The 20656-nt window shown below is 35.4% G+C and overlaps 2 protein-coding genes across 3 annotated transcripts; one reads left to right on the top strand and one right to left on the bottom strand.

Annotated features, from left to right (window-relative positions):
• Window positions 1-1507: 1507 nt before the first annotated feature.
• inaa (internexin neuronal intermediate filament protein, alpha a) lies at window positions 1508-5242 on the bottom strand. Its single transcript, XM_051918141.1, is given in 4 exon segments — window positions 1508-2229; window positions 2332-2456; window positions 3720-4035; window positions 4037-5242. Coding segments are annotated over 4 exon segments (1413 nt in total). The 5' UTR covers window positions 4765-5242; the 3' UTR covers window positions 1508-1985.
• A 1019-nt stretch (window positions 5243-6261) lies between these two features.
• Window positions 6262-19800, top strand: nt5c2a (5'-nucleotidase, cytosolic IIa). Of its 2 annotated transcripts, XM_051916812.1 has the most exons (19): window positions 6262-6335; window positions 7389-7506; window positions 8482-8520; window positions 10216-10289; window positions 12314-12431; window positions 12519-12614; window positions 12974-13065; window positions 13164-13221; window positions 13335-13428; window positions 13539-13592; window positions 13713-13796; window positions 13937-13978; window positions 14296-14403; window positions 14487-14553; window positions 14649-14819; window positions 16071-16122; window positions 16405-16465; window positions 17532-17708; window positions 17812-19800. In XM_051916812.1, the coding sequence occupies exons 2-19, from the start codon at window positions 7406-7408 to the stop codon at window positions 18064-18066; spliced, it is 1743 nt and encodes a 580-aa protein (XP_051772772.1). In that variant the 5' UTR covers window positions 6262-6335; window positions 7389-7405; the 3' UTR covers window positions 18067-19800. The 2 variants fall into 2 exon arrangements, with proteins under 2 accessions (XP_051772772.1, XP_051772774.1); XM_051916814.1 differs by lacking the exon at window positions 8482-8520 and having other exon boundaries at window positions 6263-6335.
• Window positions 19801-20656: the final 856 nt, after the last annotated feature.

Here is a 20656-nt window from a genome sequence, read left to right as displayed (position 1 = left end):
GACAGAATCCATTAGCCTTTAAATAGGACGTCAGCTTTCTGCTTATTGATCAAAAGTGACTTTAAAACATTTGTAATGTTGCAAAAGATTTTGATTACACATAAATTCTGTTTCACTTTGTATTCATCAAAGAAAACAGGAAAAAAATGAATCATGGATTTTGTAGAAATATGCAGCACAACTGTTTTCAAAATTGATAATGATAAGAAATGTTACTTTAGCACTAAATCAGCATATTAGAATGATTTCTGAAGGATCATGTGACACTGAAGACTAATAATGATGCTGTAAATTCAGCTTTGCCATCACAGAAATAAATTACATTTTAAAACACACCAATCAGATGTAATTATGACCACTGACAGGTGAAGTGAACAACTGATTATCTCTTCATCACGGCATCTGTTAGTGGGTGGATATATTAGACAGCAAGTGAACATTTTGTCCTCAAAGTTGATGTGTTAGAAGCAGGAAAAATGAGCAAGATTTGACAAAAGCCAAATTGTGATGGCTAGACGACTGGGTCAGCGCATCTCCAAAACTGCAGCTCTTGTGGGGTGTTCCCGGTCTGCAGTGGTCAGTATCTATCAAAAGTGGTCCAAGGAAGGAACAGTGGTGAACTGGCGACAGGGTCATGGGCAAGCCGGCAGTGGCAGTGTAATGCTTTGGGCAATGTTCTGCTGGGAAACCTTGGGTCCTGCTATCCATGTAGATGTTACTTTGACCCGTACCACCTACCTAAGCATTGTTGCAGACCATGTACACCCTTTCATGATAACGGTATTCTCTTGTGGCTTTCAACAGGATAATGTGCATTGCCACAAAGCAAAAATGGTTCAGGAATGGTTTGAGGAGCACAACAACGAGTTTGAGGTGTTGATTTGGCCTCCAATTTCCCCAGATCTCAATCCAATTGAGCATCTGTGGGATGTGCTGAAAGAACAAGTCCGATCCATGGAGGCCCCACCTCACACCTTCTCACAGATACCATAGCACACCTTCAGGGGTCTAGTGGAGCCCATGCCTCGACGGGTCAGGGCTGTTTTGGCAGAAAAAGAAAAAAAAAGGGCGACCAACACAATATTAGGAAGGTGGTCATAATGTTATGCCTGATCGTATAATAGAAAGGTTATTTTTGGTTCTAATAATATTTCACAATATTACTCATTTTACTATATTTTTGATTAAATAAACGCAACATGAGAGACTTTGAAAAATATTACAAATCTTACTGACCACAAACTTTTGAACAATAGCGTAGCTCTAACAGAACATTGTTTATAAAGGTTCAAACCATAAAGTCTTGAGAATAATCAAGACCACTATGGCTATAGTAAATGAGTTGCAGGTAACTGCTAAATCTTGAGAATTTAGTGAGTTTTAAGAATGAATATCTATTAAAAGTAGTAAAGCAACATTTAAAGCATCTAATACATATTTATTAATATGGGACAGATAAGATTAGTGATGTTGAGAGTGATTTATGAATGAAAAAGACAAGTGAACAAAAATTTTAATTACTGACTTTATTGTAGTTAAGGCATACATGTGTTACAGTTAATTCAGTGGTTTGGTCCCTTATTGGTTATATGCCATAGTGCTTTCCAACAAACCTTTCATAAATTATTGTGAATGTATCCATAATCGTTAGATCAGTGTTCATGCTGGCTATATCTTGATCATCCTTCCATACTGAGGTTCATATTTATGGTCCTAACATCAACAGGACTAAAATACACTCTGAAACTAGAATTAAGAAACACAGTAAATATTTGAGGCCTAAGTTCTGGAGTATTAAACCAACATACTGTAGATATGGTTTTTGAAACATTATATCACCATAACAATTTATTAAACGTGTTACTAATTACCATAAACAACAAGTGGCAGTTTTCAGCTAATAGCAGTGATTACTGTGCCAAACACTCAAAAGACTGCTGGGAAAATTGCTATGGAAGCTAGATTTGACAACTGTAATAAATATTCTAGTTAGAGTTAACATCAACAGCATCACTCTTTTCTGCCTTCTTAATCACAACGGATTCCTCTGTGTTTTCCTCTCGCTTGGCTGCTGCCTTGGATTTGGCGTGTCCCTCCTCCTCTTTCTCTTTTTTGGGATTGCGGGTTGAGGTGAAAGCGGAGCGGCTCTGATACCCATAAGAGATGCTGGGTGTGCTGGAGAAAGTCACCCCAGAACTAAAGTGGGTTTCTTCACCCTCCAGTAACTTTCTATGAGGACATTGACAAAGATTGGTCAGTTATTATGCATTTTATACATCTCATACATCAGTTCTTTCCATGTGCAATAACACTGAATCATTAGTGCTTTACCTGTACGCAGCAATTTCAATGTCTAACGCCATCTTGACATTCAGAAGGTCCTGATATTCTCTGAGGTGACGGGCCATTTCACTCTTAGTATTTCTAAGGTCCAAGTCCAGCTGCCCAATTGTTTCCTGGTTAATGGAATTGAAAAAAAATACAGCAATATTAGCATTAGCGCAAATATATTCTGATAAAATTACAAAAATAAAGAAGTGCATTACATGAAACCATCTTGTACGTTTCACATTTACATGACCACTTCACTGTTGAGTAATTAATTTAGCTCAGCACCTAAATTAGACTGTCCTACTTGTAAAAGCTGATGTGAACCTTTATCTCTTGGCATTGACTGGCCGTCTTGGCACAAAGTGCAGAGACGCTAATCTGATTTCCAGTTTCACTCTCAAGAGATGAAAGGTCATAGATCATGTCTGGGAAAAATTTCACGTCAAAATGAACTGGATATGGCAGCGTATTTAATGTTCACATCAAAGTATTTCAATCACATCAGTATTGACATAAACTGAAGATATCTTTCAGGTTCCTGTCAGCAAGTGAACATGACCTTGCAGAAACCTCCCTTGCAAAATCCTCTTTATCAAGAGACTCTTCTTAGTGGAATTAACCTCGGCCACCTCTTGTGTGCGATTAGTTCAGCACCATGGACAGAGAACTCGGGTAGTTGACATGGCATTTCAAGCAGTTTCAGCCGTGTCCTGTTGTATAATTCTTCGCAAACTATTTTAAACAACATTTTTACAGTTTAACTTACATTTTTCATGCGCTCCTATTAACTTGGTGATTACATTACATATATATATATTTTAAACCTTTCTGTGTCACACAGCAGGACCATTTATATGAACTAGTGAAGGCAAAAAAGGATTTAAAAAAACCCCCAGCACCTAAAACATACACTTTCCCTTATACATTTATATAAAATTAATGTAAAATCTCAATATTGTGTTAAAACAAGTTAATGAGCATGTTTTATGTCTCAACACACCTCCAGAAACCAGTGAGCTAGTCTACAGTCTCACTTCTTCAAATATGATGAATTACATTTTAATGTAAAAAAAGTACAAATATAACAACTTAAAGGGGACTCCTCAATAATAATAAATTATTGTTACTTGAATAAATGATGTGTCTGCCTGCCTAGATATACAGACAGACAGACAGACGGATAAATGGATGGATAGACAAGCAGACAGACAGACAGACAGACAGACAGATAGATAGATAGATAGATAGATAGATAGATAGAACTTTTCCTCTTACTTTTTTTAATTAAATATAAGTAGTATTTGTAGTAGTATTACATTTTAATTACATTTCTATGTTAATTCATACATGTTCAACTTTAATATGATATGTAATTTTTATGTGTCTACCTGATAACCTGCGACCTCGGCATTGTGTGCGTCTTCCATCTCGCGAATCTGCCGTTCAAGAGATTCGTTTGTGCCGCGCAAGGTTTCAATTTCAATGGTTTTGGACTGTAGTTGTCGCCGGTAGTCGTTGATCTCCTCTCTAGTGGCTCTCATGGCCTCGTTGGTTTTAGTGGCCTGTTCATTGAGACTGACAAACTTTGATTTGTACCATTCCTCAGCAGACTGAAGGTTCTTCGACGCGAGGGTTTCATACTGCCCACGGATCTCTTTGAGGGCCGAGGTCAGATCAGGCTTGGATAACTCCACTTCCACAGATATCTGGGCTGCCTGGAATCATATTAGTCAACTCCACCACCTCTTCATCATGCACCTTCCTCAGAAAATTGATCTCGTCCAAGAGCGACTCGACCTTTCTCTCCAGGTCCACGCGCACCATGGTGGCATCATCCACATCTTTCTTGTAGGATCTGAGCGTCTGCTCTGCCTCCTCGCGCGCTCGGATCTCATCCTCAAACTTGCCTCGAAGTTTCTGCAATTCTTCCTCGATACTATCTCGTTCGATGAGAATATGAGATTTTTCATTGTTTATCTCGTCCACCTGGGCTCGCAGATCCCGAATCTCTTGCTGATAGAGGTCAGCTAGTCTGGACGGCTCGTTCTGCCTCTGGCGCAGACTCACGAGTTCAGTCTCCAGCACTTTATTGTGCTGCTCCAGATTGCGCACTTTCTCGATAAACATCGCGAAGCGGTCATTGAGACCCTGCAGTTGTTCCTTTTCATTGGTTCGGACTATTTTAAACTCGTTGTTTAACACGGATGTTTGAGAGAAATCCACGCTGTCGAAATGGACCGGTGAGAAGGAAGATGACCGGCCCGATCTCTTGTAGTAACCCGCGGGAGAGGCGGTGCTGCGGGATAAAGAGTGAGACCTGAAGCCGCTGGAAGACATGGAGCTCATTCTAGGGGTGGAACCGGTGAAACGAGGGGTTTCCCCGAACATCTTCCTGTAGGACGAGGACATGTAGTGATCTGATCCGTAACTCATCTTCGTCACATCTAAAGGAGTCTAAAATGGGTGTGCATGTCGTTATATACCCGGCGGACTGTCCCATTCAACAGTCTATCATGTTCCCTCTGGTGGTGACAGTTAAGATGAAAATAAACCTTTTTCAAGAGCATTAAAACGTTCATTTAGTTATGTTTTCAACAGGTTTGACATTTGCACTTAAAAAAAAAAAAAAAAAAAGGATTTTCTAGCCATCTAAACAGCTGTAAGTGTCGATGGAACTGTCCATGTTTGCGCAGTGTTGAATGGACCAGAAATTCAACAGTTAAATCCATTTACCCTTGATTTAAGATCTTGTCTGGATTCTGTTATTTATTTATGGCTTAAAATATTTTGGATGCCGATGCCATTTCATTCTGTGCATTGCAAATAAAACACCAGACTTAGGCTACTTTTAAGACACAAAATTTACCTCCATTACAATATTTAGAACTGCTGAAAATGTTTTTGTTTGTTTGTTTGTTTGTTTTAAAGCTGTATAGTTCGTCTCCTAGTCTGACCAAAAAGAGCCCAAAAAATCTAAAAATTATTTACAGAATAAATAAATAAATAAATAATGGTCATTGTCTTTATTCTACTCTTAACTCTGTTGAAAAGCAGCTTAAACCAGTCAAAAATTATTTGCTGGTTTTAGATGTTTTAAGTGTAAGATTTTTTTCCAAGCAGGGTTTTATATTTATATACACACACACACACACACACACACACACACATATATATATATATCTTCAGTCCTCCACCTGAATTATTTTCTTTTTCCCCACTGAATATGTAATTTCATTTGACCTCATTTACATATTTGTACAGGATTTTTTTTTTTTTTTTTTTTTTTTAAATAAAAATGTAGCCTACAATTTTCGTTTTTTCATTCAGCTACTTTGCAAGTCCTGATATGACCAGTCCAAATCATATAAATCAGGGTTGGGCAAATTGGTCATGGAGGGCCACTGCAGAGTTTAGCTCCTCCAACCCTGGAAAAAAAAATAAAAATACAAAAAGCTTGTTAAGGTGTGTTTGATTAGGGCTGGAGCTAAATTCGGCTGGACAGTTGTCCATCCCTTCTACTAAATGATCAAAACTAGCCTTGTATTAAAAATCTGGCAAAACAGTCTAAAGTTGACCACCAGTAGATGGCGATATTTCTCTTCCAATCTATGATGAGTGTGAATGTGCATGGGAAGGTGCATGTTTTCCACAGATTTCTACTTATTTTTTAACACGTCTGTATATACTTTATATAGTTACACTACATAAGCATTAAAATTTCAATAAAAGGAAGAAATGTCTATCAACAGACATGAAATAAAATAAATAGAAAATGAAATAAATATATTTACTGTAGTTGTTCTGTCTTTTAGATTCATGATTTATTTTACATTAGATTATGTAATCTATTATTTGACTGACCACTTCCACATACTATCAACGATGAAGCGCTCATATAAATTACATTCAAAGAGCTTTTAATATTGCTTCGAAACTCAGGTCCTGCGCATGCGCAAAACGCAGATAGCGCAGAGCTGCAGTTGTTGGTCAGAGAAGGAGGTGAGGTAAGTAACCTACTGACACTGCGCGGAGATATAACGCGTTTCATTAATCAGTAGTTCTGTCATTAATTCGTTGCAGAACAACTGTGTATATAAGTGTTATAGCCACATTCGTAAGGCAGTCTCCCCCCTTTTTATACATTAGTTTCGGCTAATCAAAACTAAAGGAATGTTAGTTAGCTGGTGTGCTAACTTTACCATCACGGAACTGCATGAACAAGCGGAAAGATATGCTCACATTTATGGTTTAATATCCTTAATAAATCTTTACACTGACTCTACGGTATAGTCTAAAGATACAATATGGTCTTTATTTAAATGAAACGGCAGGTGCTTTGAATTCAGAATTCACATGAGCCTTATATAAATGCATGAGACCCGCTCATTGTCTCTTATATATAAAATAAAATTTATGTTCATATTTTTTTATGTCATTTTTTATTATTTGCGGGTTATTATTTTATACATTTCATAGGTGGTCTTCACTATTTTTAGTTACAGTCAAACCTTTATATAGAGAATAAAAGATAATTACATTTATTTTGGTATTTGAGGAAAAAAAATACATATTGTAAAATATTGTGTGGCTTCTGTGAAGCTGTCCTTCAGTGTTAAAGTTAGAAGCCCTATTAATAGTTATTTTGATCTAAAGAAACATAATGAAGCTGGTACTTGCAATGGATTGTTTCATGCAGCTTTCTCTGGTTATGACTGTTCTTCCTGTTTATGGCTGTTTATTTTTTAGACAGGAAATACTGTTACACTGACTTAATATGATTATTAAACACAGAGCATTAGAGTAGATTTGATGAACATTTTTAGATTCTGTTTAAAATGGTTCATATCATATATCTTATCATCTGTAGGGGCAGACTGAGCTATTGTGCAACAACTTAATGTAGTGAAAATATAACCTCTGAGATACTTAACCAGTGCTGTGTATATTCACATTCATTGTATCTTCCAGTCTGCTTGCACTGCATTATAGTTTGTTTCATTAATTAAAAGACATATAACAACGATTTGCATTTTAGAAAGTGTTGGTATCTTTCTCAGATTTATAACAGTTAAAGATGACAACCTCTTGGAGTGATCGGCTCCAGAATTATGCAGATCTTCCAGCCAACATGGATGGTTTATCCATGAAGAAGTACAGAAGAGAGGTGCATCACAGGTATTAATACATTTCACTTATGCTTTTAGCTTTGCAGGCCATTGCCGTTATATTGGTTAAATTGGATCGTGTAGTCTCTTGGTGACTTGAAAACAAATCCATTGTCATACCTAAATTTACTTGTTTCAAGACAAAACAACTAAATTCAGGCTTGTTATATATTATATATTTTTCTTGTAGCAACAGTTGGTGAAATTAACCTAAATGGAAATCTAAATCCCAGTTAAGATTATGGTCTATAATGCAGACACGTTCCCATTGAGATACTGTATTTTATACTCACAATTATTTTAAGTACACAAAAAAAATAGGTGTCCAATATAATTGTAGACTTGTATGTATTTTTTTATTTAAAAAAAAAAAAAAAAAAAAAAAGAGAGATGGCTAGTAGCATGTTTACTCTTGCTGTGCCATCATGTTGCTTCATGTACATGTCTGTCAAAATCCGTCAATTTAATTTTTTGAAATGATGTCAGCTTGCTTGTGTTGTAAGAAAGGATTGTGCATTGCAAGCTTTTTTCTGAATTAAAAGAATGAAATGTTTTCTGACTGTGTTCACTTATTGAATATTTTCAAGTATTAAATAAAAGCCTTTAAAATATCATTTTAATAGTGTATATGTGCACATTCTGATACTCATATCCCATATTTTAGTAGGTTATATTTTATTATACCCTTTGACAGTTTAATTTGGCCTGTCAGCATAATACTTGCAAGTTCCTAAAATGCCGTGTCAGGGCAAACAGTCGTTTCTCACTTATATGCAGACTTATATTGTTATATGCAGTTTTCTGAAGAAAAAAAAACCCCATCATGGCAGTCACAAAGTGCAATATTAAAAAAATCACAGTGAATCTAATGGTAAGAACACCTGAATTGCCTATTACAAGCATACTGGACACAGTTCTTCATGTGGTGGTATTAGCCGGTTTGTACTGATATAATATATAGTCCATGTATTCCTTTATTACAAAGCTTACCACAGGAACTGGCCCACTGTCATCCTTCTATGAGGTACGCCAAAGTTTTGTTGTTGACCTGCAGTGCTGACTTATAATTTCTTTTGTAATTGGTGTTTTTTTCTCCAATGTACTCATAACAGCACAGACCTAAAAATACAAGATGAACAAAACCATAAATGCTTTTGCACTGTGCTGTGATTGTATGTAGTTGTCCATAGGAAGACCTGTGATGGGATTTGAATCTGTGAGATCATTCCTTCATTCTCTCTTCCTCTAGCTGTGTCGCCCTCCTTCATGCTCTTTCTTAACACATAATTTCACTGTAATGTAACAGCTGATTTGTTCCTAGTGTAAATGCAGCTTAATTTTTAATGTTTCACTTCAGATGTATAGTTGGTTAAAGATGTACTAGCACCAGGTGAACTAAAAGAAAAGGAATTGTTGTTGCAGTGCTTTTAACATTATTTAGAAAACAACTGACAATAGTACAATTTTAAAATGTGAAAGGCAATAGCAGATACATTTTTACTTAAAATACTAAGTCTTATTTATCAAGCTTTACTTTTTATCTCTTAACTGATAATGGAATATCCAAAAGCTTCTCAAATGCAAACATTTGTTTTTATTGTAAGTGCATATTTTGATTGATTGCTACTAATTGTGATGAATCATAACCTTTCATACATTGATATATTATTATTCATATATTAGTGTAAAGCTACACTTCTGAGATTTTTTTTTGTTGTTGTTGAAAGAAATTAATACTTTTATTCAGCAAGGATGCATTAAATGAATCAAACTTGAGAGTAAAGACTTACATTGTTACAAAATATTTTCAAATACTGTTCTTTTGAACTTTCTATTAATCAAAAAATACTTAACTAAGTTAACCATGATAAGTGTATCATGGTTTTCAGAAACATATTAAGTGACACAACTGTTTTCAACATTGATAATAATCAGAAATGTTTCTTGAACACCATATCAGCATGTTAGGTTGATTTGAAGGATCATGTGACACTGAAGACTGAAGCTGAAAATTCAGGTTTGCCATCAAAGAAATTAATTATTATATTAAAATAGAACACAGTTATTTTAAATTGAAATAATATTTCACAATATTACTGTTTTTTCATTGTTTTTGATAAAACAAAAATGCAGCCTTGGTGAGCATATAAGAGACTTCTTTCAAAAGCATAAAAAAATCACAAATTTTTGAAAGAGATGAGTAACCAGATGAGTGAAAAAAAGAAAAGAAAAATAGTAAGAAAAACATGTTGTTCAGTGTTTTTTTTTTTTTTTTTTTTTTAAATTAAAAGATTAAAAAGCAGACTGTGATGGTGTTTTTTTCCCCCTAATTTTATTTTATTTTATTTGCCATTCTGTTTTTGGTGTGTCTTGTTAAAACAGTGACTAGTCATCTGCTAATTTCCTCCTGTAATACTTGATTTAACTGGAAATCAAGGAATATTACCTTGCCATTTGCTCCACCTCATATTTTGCTGCTGTTGGCTGAACTAGGAATGTATATAATTTAAAGAAATGCATAAATGATTTATTGCTTTTACAGGTCACACTATGTCAGTGTAACTCATTATCTACACTAACCTAAACTCCCTTAGAGCTGAACAGCTCACAGGTTGTGCTCAAGCCAATGGAATAATACAGTCTGCTGAATTTAACACTTTGCTGTATATTGAATATGCATGGCATTAGTCTTAAATTGATTCTATTTCTACCTCCACAGAGTTTTTGTCAATAGAAGTTTGGCAATGGAGAAGATAAAATGCTTTGGCTTTGATATGGACTACACTCTAGCAGGTAAGAAGTACTAGCATTATGCCTTGTTTTGCAGTGTCATTTATGAAGTCAGCTCAAAAGAATTATAAAGCATTGCAAAATGGCAGTACCATAGGCTGGTACTGTAAGATAATCCTTGATCTCATGCATTTGGTGGTGTCATGGCTCTGTAAATAGCACCCTTCTGCAGTTAGCTCATGTCTGAGGACACATGCATGATTTCTTGCTCTTAAAGCTCTGGATGAGTGGGTGCACTCACTGACATCCATGATATGAGATGTTGTCCTTTTGATTGGTCAACTTCCTCTTTATGGGTCTATAATGACAAACAAGTGATAATGTTCACAGGAAAAGGTTTTACTTTTTTTTCCCCCTAGTGCACAGCCTAATATTAACATCAAATGTGAGCTGCTTAGTCTTAAAGATCAACGCGTGTTTGCTTTGTAACTCCCTTCTAATTGCAATGCAGTGAATTTGTTTAGAGCGGCAAATGTTTCAGCAGACAAAAAGTAAAGAGAAGTGCTTGTAGCCAGACTTTGATCCAAGTATCCATTTGAGGGCCAACAATTAGGTTTTATGGCACAACCGTTTTGAAACTATGTTGGTTAGTATCCAAGTGTAAATCTTTAGTTAAAAGTGTTCTCTGTTATTTAGTTAAACATTGAAGGCAGTATGACAGGACAGAGTTGTTTGAGATATTTGTAAAGTTTGACCAGACTGGTTTTTGACATTTCCTTCCTCTCTTTCAAGCAGATGTCTGTCATCTCTTTGGGGAAATGTTAAAGGATTAGTTCACTTTCAAATGAAAATTAACCCAAGCTTTACTCACCCTAAAGCCAGGTGTATATGACTTTCTTCATTTTGATGAACACAATCTGAGTTATATCAATAAATATCCCGACACATCAAAGCTTTATAACGGCAGTGAACGGAACCAACGAGTATGAAGCTCAAGAAAGTGCATCCATCCACATCCGTTCATCATAAACGTACTTCACACGGTTCCGGGGGGTTAATAAAGGCCTTCTGAAGCGAAGCGATGCGTTTGTGTAAAAAAAAATTCATATTTAACAAGCTATGAAGTAAAATAACTTCTGCCAGACCGCCTTCCGTATTCAACTTACGAGAAAACTTACAGATATCAGGATATTTATTAATATAACTCCGATTGTGTTCATCAGAAAGAAGAAAGTCATATACACCTAGGATACACCATTTTAATGAGATTGATAGAAATACCAATGATCATCTTTTTTGTAATTTTTTTCACATAGGCCTAGTTAAGTTCATTTTGACATCGAAATTATAAATGGATTCTAGCAGTGTTTCATACTTTTACCAGCAAAGGAAGAAAATGGAGCATTTGGCAATACTTCTACCATTTGTCCATTATTTTTGATATATACACTACAATTCAAACGTTTGTGGTCAGTGTGATTTAATTTTTGGAAAAAATTAATACTTTTGTTCAGCAAGGATGCATTAAAGTGATAGTAAAGACATTTATAATACAAAAAGATTTCTGTTATTATATTATAAAATAAATGCTGTTCTATTGAACGTTCTATTCCTGAAATAATCCTGAAAAATATATCACGGTTTCCACAAAAATATTAAGCTTGCACAACTGTTTTCAACATTGATGATGATAATAATAATAATAATAATAATAATAAATGTTTCTTGTGCACCAAATCAGCGTATAAGAATGATTTTTGAAGGGTTGTATGACACTGAAGGCTGGAGTAATGATGTTGAAAATTCATTTTTGCCATCACAGGTAATGGCAAAATGACATTTTAAAATATTGTAATAAATTGTAATAATATTTCACAATATTACTGTTTGTACTGTATTTTTGATCAATTAATGCAGCCTATATGAGCACAAGAGACTTCTTTCAAAAACGTTAAAAATCTTACCGACCATACACTTTTGAACAGTAGTGTATATGATAAAATTAGTCATCACTGTTTTCATCTCATTCATGTGTTATATTGGGCTCTATCTGAAAACCTTGTCTCTGTTCTCTCCTCTGTTAATAGTGTATAAGTCTCCGGAGTATGAATCTCTTGGCTTTGATCTGACTGTGGAGCGACTGGTTTCCATTGGTTACCCACAAGAGCTGCTAAACTTTGTCTATGACCCTGCATTTCCCACAAGGTGATTTGAAATTTTCTTTTCCAACATGCTACAATTCTGTATTTTCACTGCATGTTTTGATTCACACAAATTCTCTACATCTTTCAGAGGCTTGGTGTTTGATACAACGTATGGAAACCTGCTGAAAGTAGATGCATATGGAAACATCCTTGTGTGCGCTCATGGTTTTAACTTCCTGCGTGGGTGAGTCAGCACTCAGAATTAAAGAGCTACTGATGCCCTGGTTAGTGAAGCGTGGGACTCCCTTTGTTTGTGTGTTTATTCATCTACAGATCAGTAAAAGCTTCATTTTTAGGATTTATTTTTTTATTTGTAAGAACATGGACTGGTGCATCATTCCCAATAAGACAAGAAATGTGGAGAAAGCACACATTATTAACATTAAGAAAGTTAATAGTGTCACTTATGATTTCATGTAGACTTTTCGTGGTTACACCTCCAGCAAATGTGTGTATTTTGTGCATTTGCTTTTTTTTTTTGCTTTTTTTTTTTTTTCAATGTGTGTGTGTAATAATCTGTGTATTTGTAATTTTTTGTTTAAGTCCAGAGATACGAGAGCTGTACCCAAACAAGTTCATTCAGCGTGGAGATACTGAGCGATTCTACATCCTCAACACACTCTTCAACCTCCCAGGTCAAAATCTTGTATCAGCTACTATCAAAAAACAAAAGAATATACAGAATCTATAATCTATGTCTAAGTTAACATCATTTGTTTTTCTGCGTTATTAGAGACATACCTCTTTGCCTGCCTGGTTGACTTCTTCACTAGTTGCTCCAGATATACAAGGTTTGTTTTTGTGCCCTCATTTGGACGCTTTTGTTGCTACCCTGGCATAAGCATGCAGTAGATTATCTGAATTGCCATTTTATATGTCCTACTTATAATTTTTGCCTCCACAGTTGTGAGATGGGCTTTAAAGATGGAGATCTTTTCATGTCCTTCAAGAGCATGTTTCAGGATGTCAGAGATGCTGTAGATTGGGTCCATTTCAAGGTAAAGGCTATTTTTAGGTGTCACAATATTCATTTATTTGAAAGAAACCCCCTTTTTGGACTCAATATAAATTTCATACTTTGTATAACCACTTCTGTGTGATATTTCAGGGCTCTCTAAAGGAGAAAACGGTGGAAAACCTGGAGAAATATGTGGTAAAAGATGTAAGTCCTCTTGCAGACCAGCAATCTTTGTTATCTTATGTCAGTTTGTATGTTTATTCAAAATTAATTATAGTTTACAGATGTAATAATTTTTTTGTTTTCATATATTTTGTCTTCTAGGCCAAATTGCCATTGCTTCTAAGCCGAATGAATGAAGTTTCCAAAGTGTTCCTTGTTACCAACAGTGACTACAAGTACACAGATGTAAGTTATTCTAGATGTGATGCCACAGACCAAGAGTCCCTAAACAACCATCTGACATTTATTTAAGATCTGACAAAACATGTTGGATTTTCATTAGAAATCATATGTAAGCTGTAATTTCCTCTCCTTTTATCTTTCAGAAAATCATGACATACTTGTTTGATTTTCCACATGGTCCAAAAGTAAGTGTTGTTTTTATTTCTCATATAGGTACACTAGCATACCATTGGTACTTTGTTGTTTTTATTTGTCTCAGATCTCCATTGAAAATGTCCAGTGATAAAGAACAGTGCACAGTACAGAGGATGAATTCGCCGGTTATGATGTGTCTGTAACACCATCAGGTTTTTCATTAAAAATATGCTATTAACAAGTATTGGGAAAGGGAATATGAACAGAAAGACAGGGAGTATCAGGGACCATAAGAACTCATTTTATTGCATTTTTATTGCATGCACAAAGACAGTGACAGATTGAATCTATTATTTCTTTATTACAGGCAGGTACACCCCATCAGCCCTGGCAGTCCTACTTTGACCTTATTCTGGTGGATGCCAGGAAGCCAGTGTTTTTTGGGGAGGGCACAGTGCTCAGACAGGTGGACACGGTAAGCTCTGCTAGACTCACTTGAGTAGCTTCCTGTGATAGACTGCTTCATGTGATTGATTCAGCCATTTTTCTGTTCTGTAGACCACTGGGAGACTGAAGATTGGGACATACACTGGTCCCTTGCAACATGGCATAGTGTATTCTGGTGGTAAGATAAAAATGAATGTCATTTTTCGTATTTATTTAATAATTCTTGTCTGAACTGCCTGATTGAATTTGGCTTTTGTTTTTTTTTCTCCTCAGGTTCCTCAGATATAGTTTGTGATTTATTGGGAGCAAAAGGAAAGGAAATCCTGTACATCGGTGACCACATCTTTGGAGACATCCTGAAGTCTAAGAAGCGGCAGGGCTGGAGAACGTTCCTGGTCATTCCTGAGCTGGCTCAGGAGCTGCACGTGTGGACCGACAAGAGCAGTGAGTCTACGCCATGGTTATTATAGTTAACTAAAACTAAAATCATTTAAAAAAATTGTCACTACTTGGGGGAAAAAAAAAAGAAATGTTATCTGAAATAAAATAAGATGATTTTTTTTTTTTAATAGTAGCTATTTGCAAAAGCAACATTTTCATTTTGTTTAACTTGATGTACTAAAATAACTAAAACTGAAATAAAAATGTATAAAAACTATATAGACATATTAAAAAAAAAAAAAAAAAAAAAAAAATGACACAACAAAATGACTAAAATTTTAACTAAAAATAACCTTAAACCGGTATGTGATTTTTTTTCCGTATTTATAAATTTTTATACATATAAAAAATTGTACATATTTCCGGGAGGGTTGGTTACTGTATTGTGATTGAAATCTCGAAATGGCCTTAATCAATTACTAAATAAACTGGAAAAATTTTACTTTTTCTAATAAATTTATTTCATGCATGGTCTGCTTCTTATAGTGGCGGCATCTGCGGAACACCCTTAGCATGATTCGATTCAATAAAATCAGAGTAAAATCGGAGTAGAAACGGTGTTACTCGCCAATTGCCCCGTAACCCTTTTTATGCGTGTTGACAATGCAAGGGATGGCAACGCGTGAGAATGTGCGATCATCAAATCACTACGGTTGTGATGTAATTTTTTAGTCTGATGCACTGCATGTTTCCGAGTAAAGCCAAAGCACAGCACTGTGTTCAGTTTCAGTTCACAGTAAATGCTTCTCTGCAAGAGCTGTGTGTTTGAGTTGCTTATAATGTGTATTTGGGAACACAACATGCGGCAACCATCCCAAATTTGTAATAAAAATCGCTAGTAAATCTGTTGTTGTCAACATATAGAAGCGTTAAGGTCACCCTGCGGTTTTCCACCTAAATAAAAGCTCAGTGGTTTAACGTTTAAAAGCAAAGAAATTAAGACAACCATAAATGTTAGTATTGTAATTTTAAGGTTGTTCTGTAAAAATAATAAAATAATAATAATTGGGGGGGTGCTCAGGTTTTCCTTCTTTTTCGTCTTTAGCTGCCTATCTTAATTTGATAACAGAAAATACAAAAACAAATTCAAAGTATATATATTTATATTAAAAAAAAACTATAATAGTATCTCAATGATACAAAAATAACACAGGCCCGTGTAGCCTACAGATATAGAACTTAACGTCCATGGAGCGGATGTACATAGTTCACTGAGTTCTCTTTTTTTTTTTTTTTTTTTCCTTTTTTTTTCAGCACTGTTTGAGGAACTACAGAGTCTGGACATTTTCCTGGCAGAGCTCTACAAGTAAGTATCATCCATGAACTCTTGCTCAGATGTTCACACTGCCACCATCCAGTGCTCGTGCGTGCGGGCATTCATGCACTCGTGTACCCAGAGAAGGACACGACGCCCCCTCCTTGCTGTCTGCAGCCATTTGACATGCAGATAAAGGGGTGCGCATTCCTTTCTATTTAAAGACTGACAGTTCATGGCTTCTATTACATTTAACTCCTTTGACACCGTTCTCACCCTACATCTCTGTTTCCCCTGGTATTTTTCTCCATCCTTTCTTTCTTTTGTTCACAGGCATTTGGACAGCAGCAGCAATGAGAGACCAGACATCAGCTCTCTTCAGAGGAGGATTAAGGTATATTACTTTATACAAATGAAAGCAGTACACTGTGCAATGTAAATCCTATCAGTGACGTCACGTTACTGTAGTGAAAAAATCTATTTCCATGAAAAAAAAAAAGTTCAGGTCTTTCCACATTTAAAATATGTGGAAAAGGTACATGAAAGTTCTCCCAAAGGATCCATTTTTAAAAAGGTACATGAGAGACACGTTAAGCTTAAAATACTTTATAGAGCGAGTATGTACAGCAAACAAATGGAGTGCATAAAATAATATAATTACAATATTTTTGACAAAAATATTTATTTTGATGTAATGTTTTTTTTTGGATGCCAGGTTTAGGTTTTTGTTGAAGTCCTGATGACACTAATTATATTTTAATACTAAGCAGAAAGTGTAATAATAAGTATTTTTTTAGTTAATTTTAGAAATATTCACCATATTGATTATCATAGTAATTACACTACTGTTTAAAACTTTGAGCTCTGTAATATTTTAGAATGTTTTTAATTAGTTTCTCATGTTCACCAAGGCTGAATTTATTTGATCAAAAATACAGTAAAATGCAGTGAAATAATATTACAATTTAAAATAGCTGTTTTCTATTTTAATATATTTTAAAATGTAATTTATTCCTGTGATGACAAAGCTGAATTTTCAGCATCATTACTCCAGGCTTCAGTGTCACATGATCCTTTGAAATTCATTCTAATATGCTGATTTGCTGCTCAAGAAACATTTTTTATTATGATCAATGTTGTGATAATAATATTAATAATAATAATAATAATTAAAAAAAACAGTTGTGCTGCTTAATATTTTTGTGGAAACAGTGATAAATTTTTTTCCAGAATTCTGTGGTAAATAGAAAGTTCAAAAGGACAGCTTTTATTTGAAATAGAAATACCATTATATTTACTGTCAGTTATGAACTATTTAATGCATCCTTGCTGAAAAAAAAAAGTATTAAACTTTCAAAAAAAAAAAAGTCTTACTGACCCCAAACTTTTTTATTTTGTTAGTTTCAGGGAAGAATAATTCCCATCACTTAAATCAAACTCAGTATCTCTGAATTTCTCAGAAAGTGACCCATGACATGGACATGTGCTATGGGATGATGGGAAGCCTGTTCCGCAGTGGCTCTCGTCAGACTCTGTTTGCATCTCAAGTGATGCGTTACGCTGACCTGTACGCTGCATCCTTCATCAATCTCCTGTACTATCCCTTCAGCTACCTGTTCAGAGCCGCCCACGTCCTGGTAAGCTCAACAAACACAATGTCTACAGTTGATACATTGGTCATAAAAGTTAGGAAACCTTTAGTAAACTTTTTTTTTTTTTTGGTCTGTGGTTTACATTCAGATGCCTCACGAGTCCACCGTGGAGCACGCTCACGTGGACATTAATGACACGGAGTCGCCCATGGCCACACGTAACCGCCACTCCATCGACTTCAGAGACCGCGAGTGCAAGAGACACCAGCTGACCCGTTCCATAAGCGAGATCAACCCTCCACACCTCTTCCCTCAGACGCCGCAGGAGATCACGCACTGTCACGATGAGGATGACGATGAGGAGGAGGAGGAGGAGGAGGAGGAAGAGGAGGAGGAAGAATAAGCCTGTGGCATTGCTTGGAGATGCGTCTACGGTTTAAATGAGTATGATCATTGCATTCACACTCAGCCATATATTTTGTATAGATATAAGAGAGGATGATTATTTCCTGCAACTCGTATTACATTTAGAGTTTAAGGTCTGATGAGAGTTTGAAGCTAAAACTGGGTTTTGATAGTTCTAGCTTCTTATTTTTGAATGAGGTTTACAGATGGCCTCACTTTAAAATGCATTGACAAAAATGAAAATGATAACTGGGAGAACAGATCTCTGTTTAAACTGAATTACAGAATCAGTTACAACTATATTTTTTGCATGATATTGAGGGAACATATAACAGTTACAAGGTACGTCACTGACTTAAGAAATAGAGAAAATAGCATGAATACTCATTTTTGGCTCCATGATGTATTGTAGACTGCCTTCAATCTTTGGATATAAGCCATATAGCATGCTGGGAAATGTCACACCAACGATGCAGCTTGCTCAGTACCTGTCTGAATGCGTGTAACATCGCCATCTTCGTTTCAAAAGTGATAGTATGCAAATTGCTGTCATATTATTGGGTGAAAAATGGAACACATGCAAATGTTGCCATTTTATGCAGAGTGAGATACAGGGTTTCAGGTTACTAGGAACTGAAGTGTCATAACCGTTTGGAAGACAACACTGAAATGTCAAATGCACTCGCCATGATCACTGTGTTATTATTAAACCTTGAATCTAGAGCTTAGATTCGTTATTTGCTTTTTTTTTTATATACACTGATCTACAGTTAATTCAACCAGATATATTAAACAAATCTTTTTGTTTGATATTAGTATAACGGTTAGCTTTTGGCAGTTGGCAATGATTTAAGATTGTGAGCTGGTCTGAATGCATGGCACAAAGCCTCGTGGGTGACATTGGACCAAAAGGAAGCTCATCCATGAATCACGCTCTCACATTATGAACATTTCTAACCCATACAGTAACAGTTCAGATCCTGAAACTTTGTTTTTCACTATCATATCATGTCTTTTGTTATTGTTTTAAATCAAAAAGGGAATTTATGATGGGTGCGTGTTAGTTTGGAATACCATACCATGTGCACTCCTGTATTTACAACTGTATTGGTTTATTTGGAACAGTATTGTTGAATTTGGGCTGAATTTTGGGCCATTTTGCCAATGTATATTTGATTTCCTAACCAAAGACTGTTATCAGTGTCCTTAATTTAAATTCACAGATGCTGTTTAAGACTATTGGTTTGCTGACTGTATTGTGTAATAGTGATATATTTGAGTTTGCTTTGACCTAATCAAACACCCCTCTATGTTTATTTTTAGGCTTTTCTATTCAGGTTAAATCTGCTGTGTAGTGGGGATGGTGTTTTTGATTCATCGGTACCTTTTGTTGCTTCAAATTTCTTGATTTGTTCGATTTTGTTTGTGCCCAAGGCTGGTGAATCCCTGTTTTTAAAATAGTTTTCTATTTTCCATCATGTTTTTACAGGATTTCTTTTTTGTTTGTTTGTTTAGTTTGTCATTCTTTACTGTAAAGCAAACTGTTATGACAGACGGTTTGGGAGGATTAGATCTTACTGTTGTTTAAATGTAGAAATAAATCATATGGCTTTCAACTCAGCTGTCATTAAATATTTTAATTTTTATGTTTTACATTGTTTGCTACATACAATTGGTTCTCAGTGTTGTGGCTTGTTGTATATGAAGAGAATAAAGTTCCTGTCATGCAGCACACCCTGGTGGTCATTCACCTTTGCACCTTCAAAAAACGACACGGAAAATTTGTCCTCACTAACCTCTATATTATGTTCAAAAGCTGGGTACTACTGGGTGTTTTTATGGTCGTAAAAAAATGACAATTTTACGGTAATAAAAATGTACGCCAGCAATGCGGTGTAGGTTTCTTCGGATAAAAGTATGTGCCAAAATGCATTTTTGTAAATACCCTCGGCCTCGAGTCAGGGTATTTGAGAAACTGTTATACCAAAATAAATCAAAAAATGTTTTTATTTAAAACTTGTGGAACTGCCTTTAACCATCAATAATTCATTTCAAACTGACCCACAAACATAATGGGCCTCATTTATGTGTGCGTACACTAAAGTCCACGCCAAGGTTTAGATTTATAAAAACGTCAGGGTCTAAGCAGATATACGCATTTTTCCTTCTCTTACGAAAATGAACCATGGTTTTACTACGAATAAAACCAAAACATGGTTCTTGTAATTATTCCATGGTAACCACGAACTAACCATGGTTTTGCTACAAAAACATATGGTTTTGTTGTGGTTGTACAAATGGTAGTCAATACGCCAACAAAAAAAAAAAAAAAAAACAGTTTTACTATGACAAAACCATGGTTAATTTTCGTAAGGGTTATGTCAGTGAGTCGGTGTACTGCAGGTATTTTGAAATCTAATTCTTGCCGCTCGCCATTCTCAAAGGATTTCGACGTTGACTAGTGCTTTTTTATATGTTGATATTAATTATGCGGCGTTTACAAGGCGCAGATCTGAAACCATTCATCTGCGTACAGTTTCAAGATCATTTGCGATTTATATAGATTTCACATCTGGAAAGAGAGGCGT

This window comes from Ctenopharyngodon idella, chromosome 13, assembly GCF_019924925.1.
Source record: "Ctenopharyngodon idella isolate HZGC_01 chromosome 13, HZGC01, whole genome shotgun sequence".
NCBI lineage: Eukaryota > Metazoa > Chordata > Actinopteri > Cypriniformes > Xenocyprididae > Ctenopharyngodon > Ctenopharyngodon idella.
This window is presented reverse-complemented; position numbering and strand designations above follow the sequence as displayed.

Bases quoted from the DNA above. Each gene is read 5' to 3' on its own strand.
- nt5c2a (XM_051916812.1), top strand. From the start codon at position 7,406: ATGACAACCTCTTGGAGTGATCGGCTCCAGAATTATGCAGATCTTCCA. The intron at 10,290-12,313 runs GTAAGAAGTACT...CTCTGTTAATAG, and splicing joins TATGGACTACACTCTAGCAG to TGTATAAGTCTCCGGAGTAT. The intron at 13,429-13,538 runs GTAAAGGCTATT...GTGATATTTCAG, and splicing joins TAGATTGGGTCCATTTCAAG to GGCTCTCTAAAGGAGAAAAC.